We start from the raw sequence: 21,033 nt of genomic DNA on the forward strand, positions 1-21,033 counted from the left end.
TTTCTTTTCTTTTTGTATTCATGAGGTAAGGCAATCTTTACCTAATGACAAGAATTGCAAAAAACTTCTAAATATCAGGCTCTCACAGTTTTCCAGGGTTGAATATTTATAATAGTGTTAAAGGAACTGTGATTAAGGTACTCCATCAGAAGTGTGCTGTTTATTAGTAGTGGAAGGAAGCAGAGAGAGAACAAATAGGTATGAAGGGCTGTTGTTCAGTTATTGTCTTATTGTAGGAATTAGGTGGTTGCTTCTAAAATCTAAAATTGCCAGCATGAACAGTTAAATCAGATTGGGAGATAATCTATTGGAGGTGGTAAGTGGAAGAAAAAGGTCCCTGAAGGTTTAGGTGTATCTTTCAAAAGTATGACAAATTCAGCAATACTTATTTTCTTAGAAATTGACAAGTAATTTAATTTTGTGTACTGTTCAAGGGTTGATTTAAGTGTCAGAGTAAGTGATTGGGTAATTGACCTGAAAATTAAAGTCGAATATATTGGATCAGAAGAAATTCTTAACAACTTATCCAATAAAATACACTTTAAAAAATGTATCTATGTAGAAAATAGCACAATGGTCATGCTAGCTGATCTAATGAACAACTGATCTACATTATAGATTGAAAATGTATTTTATGATTCTGTGATTTCTGAGTGATGTATTATAAACAATGCAGTTGGAAATACTGCACTGTAATATGGGTTTGGTCACAAGTGCATAATAAACTCCTATTTAATTTCATATGTTAAGTCGTATTAAGTTTTTTGCTTACAAAATTCAAGCAGCAAGACTAACATAAAAACCTCTGTGTTTCATTGCATATTCATCACAGTTATCATAAGGCAAATTAATGAGCTGTTTTCTCATCTATACAAGCTTCTCCAGTGATGTGTTGGAACACCATGATCGTGTAACATTTCATGACCTGATGAATGCTGACTCATGCAGTAATCACTGAAGAAATACAAACATGAATTTAAAATTACATTTTCTTATATTTTGTCCTCATTACAGTGCATTTATAGTTCTTCCCTAGAAGAAAGCTGTCAAAGCTTAAAATTTGCAACAGAAACTTTCCAAAGTAATAAAGAAATGGAAATCCACATTTGTGTAATTTTCCAAAGTGCTAGTCTGTATACATTTCAAGCAGCTCACATATTAGACTTAGGGGAATATCCATATAAAGGCATTCAATTTAAAATAATATTTTTCTCCAGTGTAAACATGTAGCTGTGTTCATTTTCAGTGAAATGTATGGAGCATTTGCAAAATGAAGAAACTGAGATACATTACATCTTACCTGTGGATTGTACTCTTGATATTTAAAAGTGATTTACTGTCTTATAACAGTAATTTTACTGTGTCTTCCAGATGTGTGGAGGTGATTGCCAGAGAAGGACGGAACCTGAAAGAACTGTATTTAGTATCCTGTAAGATCACAGACTATGGTATGTAATATATCTATATCTTTATTTTTGTGAAAATTGAACCAGAGTTCACAGGAACTGTTACAGAAAGTGTTGGAAATGTAGAGATAAAAATTTTCAAAACCTTAATCCATAAAAATAGGAAAATGTATAAAAAGTGTTTGATATGCTTAAAAATATCTGTGGTTAGAAGTATGAACGTCAGTGTATGTATTTGCTGCAAAGTATTCTTATAGAATTGGCAATTACTGGGCAGACTGGGTAGGGTCCCTTTTTAATAGTCCTGGAGACCAGGAAAACATTTGAGAGAAAAATCAAAAAAATATATGTGTTTCTAGATGCTGTAAAAGCATAACTAAGCAAGCAAGAATGTGGATTGGTCACCTGTTGTAAGCCATAAAATTTGAATGAGGTTGATGATCCTTTAAAAATGCTGTTATGATAAAATAGAGAGGAGCACCTTAGGAATTAAATGTCCTGTGTGATAGGCCTCATAGAAAGACATATTTTGTATTTAGAAGAGGAAAACTTCTAGGACTTGTTTGGAAAGGCTGCTTTGTTTTATCTTAGTTTTTTCAAATAAGATACTGACCTTAAATAAGACACTTATTTCTGCCATAAAGCCATGAGGTCAGATTCTCAAATGTCTGTCTCCCACTTACATGCCTAGATTTCAGCCATTCACTTTTTTTTTTTTTGTTTTCAAACTTTATACTCCCTAGCTTTTAATAAAGAATTACTCTGTCAAAGTGATGATCATTCCAGTGGTTGCAAACTCATTCTATTTTCGTTTTCACATTTTGCACTTCACTGGAGTTTGTGTTGTGCCTTCCAGGGTGTGTTGTTCTGTTACCTTTTGTCCACAGTATTAGAACATAAGCCCACCATACAGCTGTTGCAGCTGCAGAGCTTGGAGCATGGCAGAGGAGAGGGAACATGGGCCTTTACTGCCCATTCCTCTGGTCCGCACTTGTTTGTACTTCCATGGGCAGAACAGACGTTGCCAGAGTTAAAAACAGATTTTCTCAGCTTGACGCCACTTGTCCAAGATGAGTTTCTGAACTTGTGAAATGTCTCGTAGAAATTCAGGGAGGGGAATTGTTTGTAGAACACAAGGTGATAATAATGAAGGTGCTTCTTGTCACTGCCGAAGGGCGAGAGGTGCAGGACAGAGTCTGAAGGCAGACTTGTCCATTCTGTCTGTGTACTACAGACAGAATCTACAGGCCCTGCTCTTGTCCCTTCTGACTTTGACAACTCATGTGGAAAGGGTTATCACGGGCATAATGGAATCCATGTCTTGAGGATCAGTAATTTCTCAAACTGATTTCACCCTTCATTCAGTGCAGTTACTCTGAGGAAAACATGATTTTTCCCAAAAGTAGGGAAACAACTGAAATACTGAAGCAAAGAAACCTAAGATAGAGAAAACCTTGCTTATGAAAGATTGAAGAGAGAGAAAAGGAAGTGTCCGTAGCTAGATGAAAAGCATGTTTCAGAGAATGAATGAGCAGAGAATAAACACAGCATTTGGCTGATTTGCTCTGTCCAACCTGAGCTTCTCTTGACTTCTCTATACTAAGGCCCATCTGTCAATAATGCAGTCACTCAGCATCATTGTACTCAGTTACTGGGACTTTGAGAATATTTTCTATTGATAGTGTTGCTACTACATTTTACTATTTGCTTAAAAATTCGACTATTTTTGCTCTTAAAGATCCAGTAAAATAGCTGAGATACTGACTCGTTTTTTATACATTATTGACTTAATTGATTAGCATTATAATCTTCGGCATATCTCAGCATGCCAACTTGACAAATAAATTTTGCTTTTAACATCTGAGCTGAAAATGCAAAACAAATTGTAACAAAGTAGAATTTGGAAGCATAATTTATGGTTTCTAAGTAAAAATTTTTCCTTCAATTAAAAATGTGATAGCAAGTGAATGTTAATTAGGTTAACAAGAGTGTTGCAGGGTTGAACCAGGCATCACCCTTTTCTCATTTATTTTCTGGCAGTTCAGTTGAAGACTTTCTCTCATTTGTTTTTGTTGCTGGCAAGTTAAAAAGTGAGCCCCTTACAGTGCTGAGAGCTCTGTTTATTGTTGAACCTCCTTTATCAAAGAATCTGTCACTCTTCCCTGGGGGAGAAGAGCAGCCACTGCTCCTCAGAGGCTTTTGAAGCCCTCATGTCCTCAGTACCTTTGTATTTTGTCAGGTAGAGGAAATCAGCTGAGGAGCATGTGCTTGACTTCTCAGGGAATCTTTTAGGTGGTGTCCTGTGGTCTTACAAAGACTTAACAACTTCACACATGTAATTGTTCAGGCTCCACCAGGGAGTGTCTGAGGCTCTGTGAGGCTGTAACTGGGTGGGAGCACACAGTCCTGTGCAAGTGTGCTTTTTTTTTCATAATCCATTATGAAATATGAATAATAATTCAAGGGTGAAGCACAGAATTGTCCTTGCTTTAACAATTAAAATCTTGACACCAGGTTTGTATGGAGGCACGATTATGAAAACCCTCTTTGAAACTATTCAGTGGCAGGAATTTTGATGTCTGGGATCAAAGATCATGATTGCTTAGTAACTCAGCTGGGAAAAAAAAGTAAAATTGCTAATTTCCAGCAAAATTTTTAATCATGTGATACATTAATTCATCAATAATAACAACTTCAGTAAATAAAGAAAATAATTAAAGCAAAACCTGTTATTATTGTCCTGCAATTAACTCAATAAGGTATGTATGTGTGAGGTAATTTCATGTCCTTTAGAGAAGGATGTGAACTGTGATCTTTGTCATTTTATTAATTTTCTTCTTTTGTTTTTCTTATTTCTGCGTAGGCTAGGTAGTATACAAAACTACCAGGCATACATGTTTTTTATCTAATTAGTATTTTTAAAGCACACTAAAATACTCAGTTTTACTTGGAAGCATAAAAGATTAAATGAAACCCCCTACACTCTAATAATGATAGGCTGCATTCCTTTTTCTGACATTTTTCTGACCAGGAAAATATTCTTTATAGTATACACACAGATTAGGATTCAAACAGGAATTGAAATATGTGTACATACTGAGAGGTGTTAACTGATGAGAAAAAAAAAATATTCTCTATTTCATGTTGCATTACAAAATGAATAATTTTGTATTTTTGCATACAAAAAGTGTGCTTTGTTTATTTCTGAAATAAATTATGTTATTATAACCTTTTTTAGGTTGGTCCAGCATAATTTTCTCAAGATGTATTTTTAATTAATGATGTCTATTAGAGTGTAAGATGCTAGGATGCTGACAATTAGTTTAAAAGTTTCTTTACATCCAACACATTGTTAAATGCTAAATAATCACTAGAATGCATCTAGACTGACAGGGCAGACTGAATTAGTATAATCTTTGAGATAAACACCTGTTTGCCCAAGAACACAGACAGAGTGAAGTTAAAGCTAAACATTAGTTCCTCATACCGTTTCGCCCTTTTGTTAAGCAATCATGAATTAAGCATGGATTGTCAGTATTATCTTTGAATTTCCTGCCTTTTATTGATTTGTTTCACAACCTTAACTTTACTTAAATGTGGCGGGATTTGTATTTAAGCTTTTCCTAAGAACTGGTAAGGAAGCGGGACTTTCTCAGCTGTGGGGAGACTGTGTGTCAAATGAATTAGGTTGATGTGAAGATGTAGAGTGGTGAGCTAGGGCAGCAAGCACACACAGAATTGTGTAACTGTCTCTTTGATTTTATGCTTTAGTTCTGGGTTTTATTGATATCCTTAGTGCTGGGAATTTGTTTTAAGCAAATTATTACTTATCAAGTTTGTAATAGTGCAGAGTGCTATGCGCTCTGAAACACAAAAGTGAGATTTTGTGTTCAAAGATAAAAAGATTTGATGAAACTAGCCTGTGAAACAGGAGTAGATGTTTTAAGGGTCTGATCTTGCAGTAATGTTAAGTGTACATTTTCGCTAAGAATTACTTTACAACCACATTCTTTGCAGTAGTGAAACATAAAAGTCTTTAATGCTTTACTTCCACTTTAGAAAACAGTCAGACCAGTGTTTCCTCTGTAGGTGCAGAAAAGAATTTCAAGGCAAGCTTTGAATTGTAGGCTTCCACTAACAGAACATAGGGGGGCAAAAAACAAAGCCAAACACCACCACCCCAAAAAATAAACCCCTAAAGAAGTCAGTTCTGAAAAACGTTTGAAATAAAGTGTTCAAATTCAGCACTTTGTACAGCTGTGCCTTGAGAACAATCACTGAAGAACTTTCTGAAAAAACAAAGTGCCCAAATGGTCATTACTAGGAGTGCAGTTAGCAGAATGCGGGGAATAAATTGATCTCACAGTGTTTCCTGTCAAGTAACCTGCAGAAGATGACAGCTGTCTTCATAGTTCTCTTGTAGAATTTCCATTACCTAGTACTTCCGGATTTTGCGTAACTTAGAAAGTCTCTATTTCTGGCTGTAAAGTAATTGCACAAAGCTTTTCAGAAGAAATGCTTGTCACAAGGACCTGAGATGAACTGTGGTCTTTTGCTGATAACTTTAAGATTTTGAGTATTGAAAAAGAGCTCTCTAGCTATGTAGCCTTTTTCTTTTCTAAAATGGTTACTATTCCTTTCTCATACTGCCTGTTTTCAGCATTTAATGATGCATTTAGTGTCTCTGAGGACACATGGGGGTTTTTTTTAAAGGTTTTTCTTCTTCTGAGGGTGTTTGCTGAAGCAAAAAAATTAGTTTCAAGAAACTATAATGGAATTATATAGTTTTTACATTAAAATGTTACAGATAGGGCATAGCTATTACAAGTAGAAGTCTGGAGGAATAAGATAGCATTTATACTGAATCAAGTCCAATTGTCACAAGAAAAAAACATAACTGTAACTTGTGTTTATTCTTCATAGCTGGATTATGGATTCTTTTCTGAGAAGTGAGATACCACTAACAATGTTAAAATAGTTTCCCAAGATACTGTTAAACTCTAATGTTTAAATAGGATTAGGATACATAGGCTTTCTATTTTAAAATAGAATATTTTAATTATTAACGAATAGGGTTGTCCTACTGAGAGTTGCTTGTGTTTTCCTTCCAATATTTACCATCTGTCATGTAAATCATAAAGACTAAGCATACTGTGGGTATTTTCACGAAAGAGAATGTTTAGTGTCTGCTTCTCACTTGGATTAGCAAATCTCTCTAAGGCTTGATCTCACTAAAACTATTTCTTTCCTAATATTAGCCTTTTAAAATCTGTTTTTAAAACACCATGTCTTTTGCACAGTATAACTCAGAAGGCAAATACATTTTGGGGGGGATAAGTGCAGCATTTATGGATAGACAGAACGGAACAGGTGGTAAATAGATTTCTGAGTTTAAAATATTTCATCCTCACCCATTACTGGTTTGCAATCTCTCCCTCAATTTACATCATTTAAATAAATACAACTTTCATTGTTTCTTTCAAAATTGTTTGAAATTGCTGCTGTATTGAGTTCCAAGTTTCTCTTCTCTGAATCAATATTTCCCCCATTAGGTTTTCCTATCCTGTGTGTGGTGCTTTCTCTTTTGCACTCTTTTAATGATGCAATGAGAGCAAGCAGTAATCACACTGAAAATTATGTTTATGCCTGTAGAAAAATGTACAGATAATCTTTTAGGGACCAGGGCTTCTGTTACCTTCTTTAGTGGTGTTGTGTATGTCACGTATATATGTATGTTTATGTTCGTATAAAATGGTGGTAATATAGTATATGGTAGTATCTAACTACTTTATATATACGCATATATATTGCTTTCTTATAAAATTTTTCTCTTCCTTTTCACAAAAATATTTTCTCTCTAGTTTTTGTTCTGTTAGTTATTCAGAAACCTGAAATCACTGAAGTAAATCAGCAGGATTGTTGGTGTTTAGTGCCAAATTTCAAGGTTCTTTGCTTGGTTTTAGTATATGTTTTCTGTGCATAGGCTGCAACTTAAACTCCAGTAGACTGTAAGAATTAAAATACCTGAAGAGCAAGTAGGTGGCAAGCAATCTGTGCCCTGTTGTATGTATTAATGATACTTACTTCCTTTGACAAAATCTAGCAGCTGGTAAGGGGGTTTTGTTTGCTTTTGTATTAAAATGTTCACTCTTTCTGAATTCCAAAGCAAATATTTCCATAGAAACCCTGGTAATTATGAGGATCTGTGAAAGCTTATTCTAGCAATAGAGGTGAGTTTCAGAGTTTTACATAGTTTAACAAACCAACAATGCACATTATAACTTACTGTCTCTTCCTCCATTATGATGGCATTACTGTTTATGTTGGAGTGTGCAGGGTGAAGTTGGAGTCATTTCATGTATTTCAAAACTTCTGAAAATTTCCCTTCAGCTAGGAGGAAAAATTACAGTGTAGAGGTTTTGTTAGGACATTTTAAAACTTGTTTGGTTTTATATTTATTATTGTTGTTTTAATTTGGAGTAGTTGCTCTTATAGCATCTTGCAGGTATTGACACCTAATTTTGTTTCCATAAGGGATCCCATTGACATTGAAACCAAGAGACTTATTAATATGAGGAAAGAGCTCTATATTGATGTATTTTGGGATTGGAACCCTATCAGAAGAAATCTTTTTTATTTCTGTTATGAATGTTTAGGAATGTTCAGGAGTGAGTAGAAAACTTTAGTCACCTATCTGTGGAAATCATTAATAAGAAAAAGTCAAAATAAAACTTTATCAAAAGTAATCCCTGAAGCAGAAAAGAGCCCTTGAACAATCTTGTCAGCACGATATATAATTCATAACTATCAAAAACCCAAATTTTCTTTTTGTGTAAGTTTTATCAGTATTCCCAATGCCACAAAAATGGCATGCAGTTTTCTTTAGAAGTTGATTTGAGATACAACCGTGCATCTTGAAGACCCATACAGCGAGACAAATTACTGCAATAGTGTATTTCTCAAATAACAGACAGTCAAATCCTTTGTCCTATGGTACATAATAAAGGATTTTCTGTTTGAGCAATGAGATGAGACAAACTTTCAAACTATTTTTTGTCATACTGGAAGGTGGGTTGTCTCCCTTAACCTGTACCCTTAAAAATAATGCAGTATAATAGCCAGCTGGAGGAAGCTGGATGTAGATGCACTTTTAAATAGTCATGATCAACAGAGCAGAAGCCTATGATTTGTACACAGTTTGTTCCCAGTTGCTTGTTCTAAATGTGGAAAACAGAGATGTGTTGTACTTCAGGTTTGATTTGTCTTGTAGAGAGATCCACAGGTCCTGTTATTCTAATTTAAGTTTTTCTGTGGGAAACACAGTGCTTTATGTTGTTATTTCAATTATTTGGTGAGAAATTTGGCAGCAATTTATCAGTCATAATAGAAAATTTAATTTTGTGCTGTTTTATCACTTGAGAGAAGTGCTTAAGTTAATCTTCAGGAAAAATGCATCTTAGTTCTGAGTTCCAAGACACATATTTCTGATACAACAAAAATTGAAGTGGCCACAACCTCTGCATGTGCTGCCAGAAATACATTTTCAGGTTCTTGTTTAATCATTTGCTTTATTTACTGTGTTAGGAGACTGTAATATAAAACCAAACTTCCATTTAACTCAGAATCTGACTTCTGTTCTCTTGTGTTAGTTGTATTTTCCTTTTTTGTGTGACCAAAAGAAGTAACTTACAGCTTTATTCCTCCAGTGCCACACCACCCTGTGTGCTGGGTGCCTCTCCAGTGAGCTACCACACAGCAAAAGCAGTGTATCTAAACATTTGTCTTTGGAGCTCAAGACTGATTTAAAGTGCAAATAAATGATTACATTACATAATTGTGCAATTATGATGATATCATGAACATTGTTGCTTTTTATAAAATTTTGATTTTGCCCGTCCTAAGACTACCAACAAAATGTACTGTCATTTTATATTTTCATTTCAAACGCTGTCTGTTAATGTCACACTGCAAGGAAGAATACCAATTCTAATGGAACATTTGATTTGCAGTCAGAGGTAGATTTATTTAACAAAAACAATTGTGAAACTTTATTTAGTATGAATTTATTTCTGGCTTGGATAGAATAACTTAATTTAAATATTTAACACATGTAATGTTTTCTGATAAGCACCAATTGCAACTCACATTAACACTTCTGCTATAGTCCAGTTTTATATTTAGTTCATTGGACTTCTGAATTTGTTTAAAATTTGCCCCTAAACCACATTATTTGTTGAGTAGCAATTAACATTATACTTTAAAAAATCCATACATTTACTGCATTTAAATTTATCCCTATAAACCTAGTATTAGTCTCAGAGGGGATTATTTAACATTCCTTCTCATATTTCTAAATTTTAAAGCAGTATTTGTATTTTCTTAAGTGAGAGAAACAGAACTCAAAAAGAAGAAGAAAAAAAGAATGTACCAAGTCTTTTTCTATTTAATGGGTTATGATACAGAAGTCTTGTTGATATATGTAATCATACAAGTAAAGATTTGCACCATATTTTACAGTGACTGATAGTTTGCAGTTGCAATTTATTTCTCAACTTCTAGGAGCTAGTTTTATGATCCCCCTTTTTACTGCACTATAAAACATATTTTACAAATTACATTTTAAAGTTAGTGCATTTTTACAGTGTTGCCTAAATAAAAGTGAATGTTTTCTTCAGATGACGTCCAAAAGGGAGAAACAAGTTCACAGTTCTTAAACATGAAAACTGTTGTTTAAAGTTCTTAGCAAGTAATAAAGTTGTTTCATCATAATTGCTCAAACTAAGTCAAATCTTTAAAAACATTCATTTTTTGGTGGAAGAATTTCCTTTCAATATTCTATTTTATATGTTCCCTTGGTTTGTTGAATTCCTCTAATACTCAAATTACTCAAGGAAAGTCTAATTTTGAACAAAATCTGTCTGCCTGCCATAAAAAATTTAAATGAAGTGCTTTGTAGAGTAGTGTAGTTATTTTGAATGCTTAAGTTTTAAAAAAAATATTCTTTAGTGATTTCTGTAATGATTTCTGCTCACTAGAATAGAAAGGAAACTAAATTGCTAATACTACAGCACATGATAAATACTGGTTTAGGGCTTTATTTTTTTAATTTAAAAAATGAAATGTTTAGTGAAAACAGTTCAATGGTTAAGTGTTTTTAACAATTGGAAGGAGAACATGAAAAAAAACTATACCTTTACTACCTATCTGCCTTTTGACATATTACTGAGGTCTCACTATGAATGTGCATGAATAGATCTGTTATATGTAAGTATTGGATCTGTGGCCAAATACTAAAAAATCAAGTAGTAGGGACTGGATTATTTTTAATTCATATTGGTTTGAAACATGAATTACAACTCAAGAACAAAATACGTAATAATTAATACCATGGGTTTTTTACCAAGTTGTCTAAAAAGAGAGGATACCTCCAAAAAATATTTTAATTTAGTTAGTGAAATGTAATGAGTGGTACTGCCCCTCTACATTCCTTTAATTGTGATTCAGGGTTAGTTTTGTTATGACAAAAGCATTTCATTTTTACATCTGTAATGAATTATAGGAAGAAGTTCATGCTGTCTTTGTAAACTGTAAACTCTTCAGAGTGTAGTACAGAGTGTGGAAACTGTTCTGTCACCAATGGAGGGAATGTGATTCACTTTATAAGTAATCAAGTAATCACTGTGCTTTCAAAAATTAATAAATTGACATAAAAATTTTGTTTTGGTCAACTTCAAATATTTGAAGAGTTTTCTATAAAAAAAAAATTAGTCTCAAAGTAGCTTTTAAATTAGGTATTTTAGTTTCTCATAAGTCAAGTGGGATCATTTTAGCTTTTGAAATGCCAAGTATCTTTCCAGAACACTCAGACAGCAAGATTGCTTTATTTGCAGTTCTCTTTGGCTTGGTGCCATCATCCCTTAATTTCTGCTATACATACTGAAACATATTTCTTCTAATTACAAGATGCCTAATACAGAAGAGTAGGAAAGTATGTCCAAAAATGTAATATGCAAGATGGTTAGTATAGAGAGAAAGGAATAAATGTGGTTAGAGACGATTCTTGAGTAGTGTAAGAAGGCAAATTTAATATATCTGAAATTCTAAAAAATGTGCAGTTTGGGATATTCCATTCATTTTTACATACTTTGTAATACGCAAGTGAAATATATTCCATCATGTCAAACTGTTTAGATACTTCTAAAAAAAGTACAAATATGGGAATGTTTAAATGTTATTATCCAGGCATAATGATCCAGTGTACAGATTTATAAAACTTTTCAGTAACCTGACGACATTGTTAGTTGGGGATTTTTTTTGCGGAGGGTGGGGGCGGGGGGGGCACTCCAGGTCAATGTTTTGTTGGGGTTTTTCAAACTCTTTTTAATAGAATGTATGATATACATAATGCAACTCCATTATCTTTTAGGAACTCAGGAGCTCTCGAAACATGGAACTTTTGCTATGTATGGATATTCAAATAAAGATGAAATGGAAAAGAATTTTTTCATACTACTAAATTTTGAAAGCACTGAGATTATAGGTTGCATTTTGTGTAAATCATTTTAATTTGAAGATATAGTAAAATCATCTCTCTCTGCTTCAAGTAACAAATCAAGTATGTTCCTTGATTAAATCTCTAGGCCTACATCACTAATAATTGTCTAGTGTCAAATTTATGTTTAAAAATGTGTGTTCTCTTAAACAGCTAATTAGTTCATGCATCTTGTTTTATGAGTATGTGAATTAATGCACCTTAAACAGAAGTATTTTCTCAATTTAGTTGAAAAAAATTACTGTCCTGAAGTTTAGCAAGCAACCAGTAAACAAAAAATGCCAAGTATGAAATCATCATTGTTTATTGTTTGTAAGGGTTTCTCAAAGGTCTAGGTCTTGCATTAGAGCATTAACCATACTATTAATTTGATATAATCAATAAATCATAGAAATTTAGATTGAACGAGACCTGTCTGAGCCACTCAGTCCAGCCAGGCACCCAGGGTGGGGTTGTCACCAGCCCTTGATCAGGTCCACTCTGGCTCTCTGTGGCTCTCCCTGGATATTTCTTGATGACCTCCAGGAACAGAGGATCCACCATGTGTCTCTGGACATTTTATTAGTGCCTCATTTACACTGCTACAGACTTTTATTCTTAACTCTAATGCTCAACCTAAATCTCACAGGCTACACTGTGGTCATTGACCTTGTTATATCTTTTGGTGAGCTGTGAGTCAGCTTTTCATAACTATCAATACAATTCAGATCTTACCCCACAGTATTTGATTTGTGGGAAGAAGAAAATGTGTTATTTTTGCATGTGAAATGAACCTGAAACTTTATAAAAAAGGGTAATTAACAAGTGTTAACAAATAAGAATAACTTTATATTTCTTGGTTAGTCAACCAATGGCTCTTCCTATTAGGAGCTTTTTATGCTGCGTATTTATCACACTGAATTTTTCCTTAGGCCACAAGCACTTGTTTTACCATTACATTTTAACTTATTAACTTATTATTTAGAGAAAAAAACAAATGCCTTGTGAATTAATTATATTTGTTTTCTTTTTGCAGTTAACATTGAAATGTCATTAAAAATCAGTGACAGTGTTGCCTACAGCTTTGTTTTAAACCAATGGGGGATACTGGGGAAAAAAGTAAAACCCCTTTCTGGCTATTTGGATATTGCTACATTTTCATGTTGGTGAAACACAATTTCTTTAATTTTCATTTTGTCTTGAAAGCAGGCACAATGAAGAAAACTCCTTAATATTTGAGCAGCAATAAGTGCTCTAACATCCTAACCTGCCAGTTTAGCTGGTACCATCTCTGTTCTGGAAAGTGAATTCAAGGAAACCGTAGTGTTTAACTGTGGCTGCCTGGTAAAAGGACACATAGCATAATTACCAGTTGATGGTCTGGTGCACCAAATCCCAAATTACGTGTACTGTACATCTCCTATGCTTCTCTAACTTTTCATCTGAATCTCTGCTATTTCCCTAAAAGCATAGGTTTGTACCTTTTTTACCTGTGAAGTGTAAAATATCAGTGGAATGTAACCTTTATGGTTAGTCTACACCTGCCTCTTTTTCATTTCTTCCACCACCATAAAACTTTGTTATCTGACTTGGTGTACCAGTTTTTCTTATTGATGTCAAAGAGGGACAGAAGTACTCTAAGCAATTGGAAGCTATTTTCAGACCCTTGGGGTCATAACTAATGATGTCCTAAAGTGGCCCTGCTGTACCTACATTTTAGAGACTCAGACAGAAGAACACAGAACTGCTGATTGGAAACATGGTATCCTTCAGAATTTTGGATAGGCCAGGCAGAATGATGACACTATTAATGAAAAGGTATTTGGAGCTATGTTTTTCAGGAAAAATGAGCTCAGTAACATAATCAAAATTTCAATGCCTGTTCTTCGATTTGTGCATTTCAGTTACATCACTTTCATCAGTCAGAATTATGGTGGTGGGTGTGTTTTGTGTTGGATTTGGTGACACTGGAGCCTATGAGTAGTTCTTGGAGGCCATGCACTGTAATGACGCGTGGAGGACTTTGTTCTTTCCGTGCGCACGTGGGACTATTCCTGTATGTGCCAAGAAAGTGGAAAAACATGTTGATATGGAATTTTCAGTGAAAAAGACATGCTTTATTTAGGGGATACTTTTGGCAGCTGTGAAACAGTACCTACTTGATCAAAATCATGAAGTGTCCATTTTTTACCTGTAAATCCCTGAAGTGATACTTGTATATGTCACTGAAAGAAAACATAACACCCACAGATTTCACTTCGGCTACCAAGATGATCTCTTTTGTTTCTCTTTTGTAGTTTAAGTTTAAGCATATCGGTTCTTATTTTTCCTAGGTGTAGTTCAACAGTTCTATGTAAACAGAACTTGTTTTCTCTACCATGCTGTGTTCTTGTCATATAATTAAAGGAGGAGGATTAAGAAACCATTCTGATCAAACATAACTACTAAGAAAAATGAAGGAAAGAAGAAATGTATTTTGTCCTTTAATCGATAAATATACAAGTACACTTTAAAACTAATAGAGACTGCAAACTGAGAGAAACCTAATTCATTGTGGTCGCTATTCCCTCTGCAATCCATATTTTCTTTTAAGCTATGATTTATGACCAGTAAGGTTTTGCACAGGTTTTGTAAAAGAGACTGAAGATGCACTGGCTTTGTATCTGCACAAAATCTTTTTTGTGATCTTATGTAGAGGGGTTTGCCACCAGCCATGTGTTTGCATGTGTGTTTGGTTATCAAGGACTGCACATGCAGGTACAAACATGCACACAGGAAAAACACCTTGGATTATGTTTGTTTCTTATATAGTCGTAATTGAAAAATTGCCTTTAGAATACAGACATAGCACGCATCTTACAAGGGTGTCTTTAAGGGAAAGGAAAAAGGTTAGATAGCAGTTTAAATAATTTTTTTTACATATTTGACTTCTAATGCAGCTGAGCATTTCATAAGTCAGATACATTACTGGTAAATTCCACATGCATTCCTGTTATTTTTTAATCAAAATAAAAAGGTCAACAATGTAGTCTTTCTAGTAAAATAAAGTACAATTTGATTACTTTCTGCTAATGCACAATACCATTTAATTTGATTTTAGGAAGAGGAAGGTCTCTAATGGAAAGGAAATGGACTGTATAAATTAAGTGTACCCTCTTACATTTACCTCTGTTCATGCAATTGTAAATATTGCTGCTAGTGCCAAACAAAGAAATAACAATACTTGAATTGTAAACAATAGTGAGGACATATATATGAAATGCACAGGCACAAAACCTTTTTCAGATTTACAAAGTGCCTGAATCTTCTCACTGAGGTAGCTACCCACACTGTGGAATTGTAATAAATAAATAAAAATTAAAGGTCAGTCTGAAAGCTGTGGGGTCTGAAGATAGAACCTATCACACAAGAAGCTGGTTCCCCAGTTCATGGAGATATATTAATTGTATGGATCTTGTGGAAAGATTGATTGTTTCAGATAAAATACAGAAACTGTGTAATACTTTTTTAGCATGTGTACACAAAGCTCTTCCTTTAGGTGGGTGAAATTACCTATCCACACATCTCTGCTCTGTTCCTCGTGTAAGATGCTTATGATTCTCTAATCATCACAGTTGCAAGTTTGTGTATCGTCACTCATCTGATTACCAAAGATTCCAGTACTTGAGATTTTGAAGCACCTCGCAGTTTGCAGATAAAAAGTCCATAATCTTGAATCAAGATTTAACAAAGAAGCATTTGTGTAGTTCCTATGGGAAGTGGCTTAGAATTGCACACAAAAGTTAAGCTTATTACTGTACTTGATAATGGAGCTACTGACAGGTCTTTTGTTGAATGAGAGTTGGTGCACATCAGATTGTGAAAGATGGAAAGCCTTGTTGAGTTTGGTTGTTTTTTTTTCTTTTTTTGCTGACATAGACTTTAAATCTTGAAGATCTGATGATATCACATAGGGAATAAAAGCAGCTTTAGATGTATGGGAATAAAAGCAAAAGAATTCAAAATAAAACCAATCAGTCACAGCAATAACGTGCAGCTATGGTTTAGGGAAAAAATCCTTGGATTTTTTGCTGTCAGCTGGAACCTTGATCGGTTTAGGAGCTCAGAAAATGTTTTCTCTCTTCTTTTCAAAGTTTTGATTGATTATGTAAAACATTTTCAGATTCTGTGATGCTGAAGACAGAGTTTATAGTACCTTTCCACTCTCTTGGTAGTCTCGAGGCAACCTTGATCTGTTTTGGAGACAGCAGCCTTCACTGTTATGTTCCAGAATGCTTGGAGAAAAAAAAGAAAAATTCAAGTGTTAACTCTGATTGTTGCAAATTTTGGATGTGTATTGCTGAATTTCAGTCACTTTGTATGAGCAGTGCTACTGTAGATGCCTTCTTACCTACACCTGGCCTCTTTTCTCTTTCCTAATGTTTTCATAACTGCAGTACAGGTATTTTCAATCTCTTCCAATGTTAATAGATAAACCACTTTTTCTCAGAGAGCCCAAGCAAGACAGCATGCTCACCTAGTAATAGGTACTGATGGCGCTTGGGAATAAAGGAGAAGAGGGGTCCAGGGGTTTGATCACTCCCCCAGTTTGACTGGCTTACATGGAGTTAGGATGTCATTTCAGCAAGAGGAATGTAGGCTGTGACATGGGGAGCTCTGAGGTCAGGCATTCAAAAATTTGCCGAATAGGGCACCCCTGGGCTAGAAAGTACTCACAGATTAAAGCATAGGTAATTTTATCTCAGAAAAGGAGAAACAACAGATATGGATTTTAGAGTGGAAGGAATATAATGCTCTGAGCTGGGAGAGGATCTTCAGAGGAGTTTGGGGTTGCTCAGGCCACCCATTTGCTTGGGGAAAAGAATACACACAGCAGGCACGTACCCTTATCCTTCTTGTTCCCTTTGCAGTAATGTTCATTCCCAACCCATTCAGCTTCTCTGTTCCTACCAGTAACATTGTATGAAAGAGTGCTTTTGTAAACACATCCTCTTGCCTCCAAATTTAAACATTTAAATCAACTTTATCTCTATTACAATAAATTCTTTCTTTTACAGATGAAGACTGAGTACTAGAAGATGGCATCGATTTGTGACAATGAATCATATATTCCAAAGCTTTCCTTTTCATTACATGCTTTAGGTGATCATTGTTTCTAGTCAGCTAGGAAAAAGGTTTCAGAGTCAGATCTATGTTAAGAAGTCCTGGACTCTCTTGCAAATACTGCCAGGAGGCTAATTGTCATGAAGTGGTGGGATATTGGAGTCAGAAATTTACACAAAGGCACTTTTCTTTAATATTTTTCGTTCTTCATGGCTATTGTAAATTCAACCATTTACATTCACATTGTCTTTAGCTACACTTGCCCTTTAGATTTGCTCAGAATTGGTGCCACTTATCTTTATCAGTGATCTGGACAAGGGGATCAAACACCCGCTCAGTCAGAGTGTTGATCTGTTGGAGGGCAGGAAGGCTCTGCACAGGGATCAGAACAGCCTAGACCCATGGTCCAAGGCCAGAGGAGTGAGGTTTAACAAGGCCAAGTGTCGGGTCCTGCCCTTGGGTCACAACAACCCCATACGGTGCTACAGGCTGGGGCAGCCAGAAAGCTGTCTTGTGGAAAACCTGGGGGTGTTGGTCAACAGCAGCTGAATACGAGCCAGCTGTGCCCAGGTGGCCAAGAGGCCAAGGGCACCTGGCCTGTGTCAGCAATAGTGGGGCAGCAGGAGCAGGGCAGTGACCGTCCCCCTGTGCTGGGCACTGCTGAGGTCACACCTCGAGTGCTGTGTCCAGTTCTGGGCCCCTCAATTCAGGAAGGACTTTGAGGGGCTGGAGCATGTCCAGAGAAGGGAACAGAGCTAGGGAAACGTCTGGAGCAGAAATCTGATGAGGAGCAGCTGAGAGAGCTGGGGGCATTCAGCCTGGAGAAAGAGGGTGGGGGGGAAGTTACTGCTCTCTAAAAGAGAAGGGGTTGTAACAGGTGAGGGTCAGGCTCTTCTCCCTGGGAACAAGTGACAGAAGAACAGGAAACAGTGTTGAGTTGAGCCACAAGAGGTTTAGATTTGATCCTAGGAAGAATTTCTTCACCAGAAGTGTTGTCATGCACTGGAACAGCCTGTCCAGAGCAGTGGTGGTATTTAAAAGACACATAGGAGTGGCACTCAGGGACATGGATTAGTGGTGGACCTCACAGCGATGGGTTAATGTTTGGACTTTCCAACCTAAATGATTCTATAATCTTAATAGGTAATTTTGTGTGTCCAAATATGAAGAATTTCTAGTGTGTTTATATTCTGAGATTGGGAGCTTTAATAAAACATCAATTTTTATTTTCCATTTACAGTGGAATCAAACATCAGCTTTACCACACATGCTTGTTTAGCAAATACATAGAAGAGTAAGAATTTCTGCTTCTCTTAGTTGGTTTTGTTGTTGTTTCCACATTATGGTTTCTGTAGTTTGCCATTGTTACCTGCATATTTACTGGAAATTGTCTCAGCTTTTGTAGATTTAATCCTCTTGTTCTTCAGATATGCCCCGTGCTCTTGGTTTTAATTTATTCTGAAGAAAAACAAATCCCTATTCAAAAGTGGCTTCTTTATGATGGGGAAAAAAACTTAAAAAGCTAAGTTCTTCTTTCCAGCTCCAAGTATATGTCTAATTTAGCTTTCAGTACTTGGTACTCATATTTACCTTTTCCAAGTGCCTGTTTTCCATCTTGGTTCTTTGAGTAAAAACAAGCAAAATCATTTCAGCTGTGGTAATGAGGACAGAATGCATCTGAACTCGGCGTTTGCTTCTGTTTGCAAGCAACAAAAGAATAACAGGTGTGGAGATCTAGCTTAAATATTTACATGTGAATTTAGTGACTACAAAATTGGTAATCTGATTAAAATTAGAATGCAGCACTTATGGGTTCTGTACAAACTCTTGGGCATCCAACTTTTAAGCAGATTTCAGAAATATTGTATGGGTCATACAGTATTTAAAAGCTGTTTTCGTGAGCATCTTGTGAGTATCATGGTTGTCAATTTAAAAGTGGAATTAGCTAGCAGACATTTTAAAACACTTCTGTCTATCCAAACAGTGTTTGAGTACCAAGAGACCAGTATTGATTGACAAAATATTTGTTGCTCTGTCTAGAATCTTTGGCACCAATTCATTGTTCTTACTGAAGAAAGCATAGGCTTAAATTACATAAAACTAAGTTAGGTGGGGAAAATAACTTCATTTGTGGTAGGGATACCTAATATACTTGGAGCTATTTTATATAATTATGAAAGTATGGATTGTTCTTATATAGTATAAGTAGTCAGAGTGACATTTTAAAGGAGAAATGAAGATTAAAAATAAAAAATTAATATAAAAATTATGTGATCCAGAAACCTCACAAATTGATCTGTTTCTCTAATACTTAAAATAGAGAACAAAAAGCTCCTTTCTAATTTGATTCATGAGCAAGGGAAAACGTTTTTTAGGAAGATGTGAAATACTAGGAAAAACTTTCTGTTGAAAGGACTCCGGGAAATAATTCCCTGGGTATCAAGGTCCAGGAGACATCTTTTCTGTCCTCTAGGCACAGGTAAGCCTCCAACTGCCTGTCAGCAAATAAACAGGGAAAATTATGCACAAAATACATGTCTGCTTTAGATTCCAAATTAGGCAAGCTGACCTGCAGTCACCACTTCAGAAAGAAAAATGGACACAGCCTAATGTAAGAAGCTTTGCAAATGCATTAGTCAGAGAGAAGTCACCAGGAAAGGACTGAAAAATAGGAGCAGCAGAGAGAGGGATTTATTTTTTCTGCTTTGTTGAAATTGGCTTCCTGAAGTTTTGGGTTTGGATATCATAGATGACTAGAATCATTTGAAGCTTATCAAATCCCTCTCAGCCAGCAAAATAAGTAAGCATTAGGACATATGATAAAAAGAAGCAGACAGTTTTCATGAGAAAAACCATGGTGTTTTGGATGTGAAAAACTCCATTTTCATAGTTGCAGACATTGGCTTCGCTATGCAAGCACAAAGGCAGTCATTCATCCTGCCTAAGTGTTTCTCTATTGTCTTGAAAACTGACATCTGATATTTCATGCAAAGTTCTGCATTAATTATCAGTCCAAGATGCCTCCTTTTTGTAACTATTTAGCTTCCTGCAGACTTATGACAAAATCAATGATGAAATGAGTTCTTGTGATATTTACACTTGAAAGGTAAGATTGCTTTAAGTGATGGGATTGGAAGAACCTGAAAATTCAACTTCTTCAGATTTTTATATCTTCTTCTATATTGGAGTGGTAGCACAGTTTTGAAGTCCCTCTGCCTTGGAATAAAAATCCAAGCCTACCTGCCATGATTTCATGGTTGTCTCTGTAAAGTAAAACATTTTTATGTTTCTAGTCTTTTATTTTTGCACAGAGTGTTTTTTTGTCAGGTTGTTGTTTCTGCTCACTATTGCTGCATGTTTGATTCCCGCTCAGCCACTCTTCATGTGGGTACTGCCATTTCCTAGATTGCTCATTTATTGCCTCTGGTAAGAAGGAGAAATTATGCATGTTTTGAGATGCAAAATAATTGTCTACTAAAGGAGCTTATGAAAGATAAAATTCAGTTTGCTGTCTCTGTTGAGAGTGATTTTTGGCTTTTTATACCAGAGTAGGTCAGAAGAAGTGTGTGATCTAGTCCTGTGCAGAAATAATAGCAGAAGTTGAGAGAAAAGTTTTGAAAAAGAAAGAGGTATTTAAAGAATGATGGAGGAGGGAAGGGAGGAGGAGGAGGCAATATAGAATATATTACATGATTGAAAAAATTAAATAGTGCTGTAACATCTGGATTTGATGGAGGGATCACTTGGGGAATAAGGAGTTGTCTGGATGGTTGCACTTAAAGGGTTTGTGGTCAATGGTTCAATATCCAGGTGGAGACCTGGTGGTCATCAGGGGCTGTTGCTGGGACCAGCACTGTTAAACATCTTTGTCAGTGTCATGGACAGTGGGATCAGAGCACCCTCTGCAAGTTTACTGATGACACCAAGCTATGTGGTGTAGTGGACTCGTTGGAGGGAGGGGATGTCACCCAGAGGCACCTCGACAGGCCTGAG

The 21,033-nt window shown here is 35.5% G+C and overlaps 1 protein-coding gene across 1 annotated transcript in view; it reads left to right on the forward strand.

The window, feature by feature from the left end:
- The window catches only part of FBXL17 (F-box and leucine rich repeat protein 17), a 272,821-nt gene that overhangs the window by 170,314 nt on the left and 81,474 nt on the right, over window positions 1–21,033 (forward strand). The window contains exon 7 of the mRNA XM_008639844.2: window positions 1,372–1,448. Within this exon, the coding sequence (XP_008638066.1) occupies window positions 1,372–1,448 (77 nt within the window). The remainder of the gene's footprint in view (window positions 1–1,371; window positions 1,449–21,033) is intronic.

The sequence above is a fragment of the Corvus brachyrhynchos genome, unplaced genomic scaffold, assembly GCF_000691975.1.
Source record: "Corvus brachyrhynchos isolate BGI_N302 unplaced genomic scaffold, ASM69197v1 scaffold128, whole genome shotgun sequence".
Taxonomy (NCBI): Eukaryota; Metazoa; Chordata; class Aves; order Passeriformes; family Corvidae; genus Corvus; species Corvus brachyrhynchos.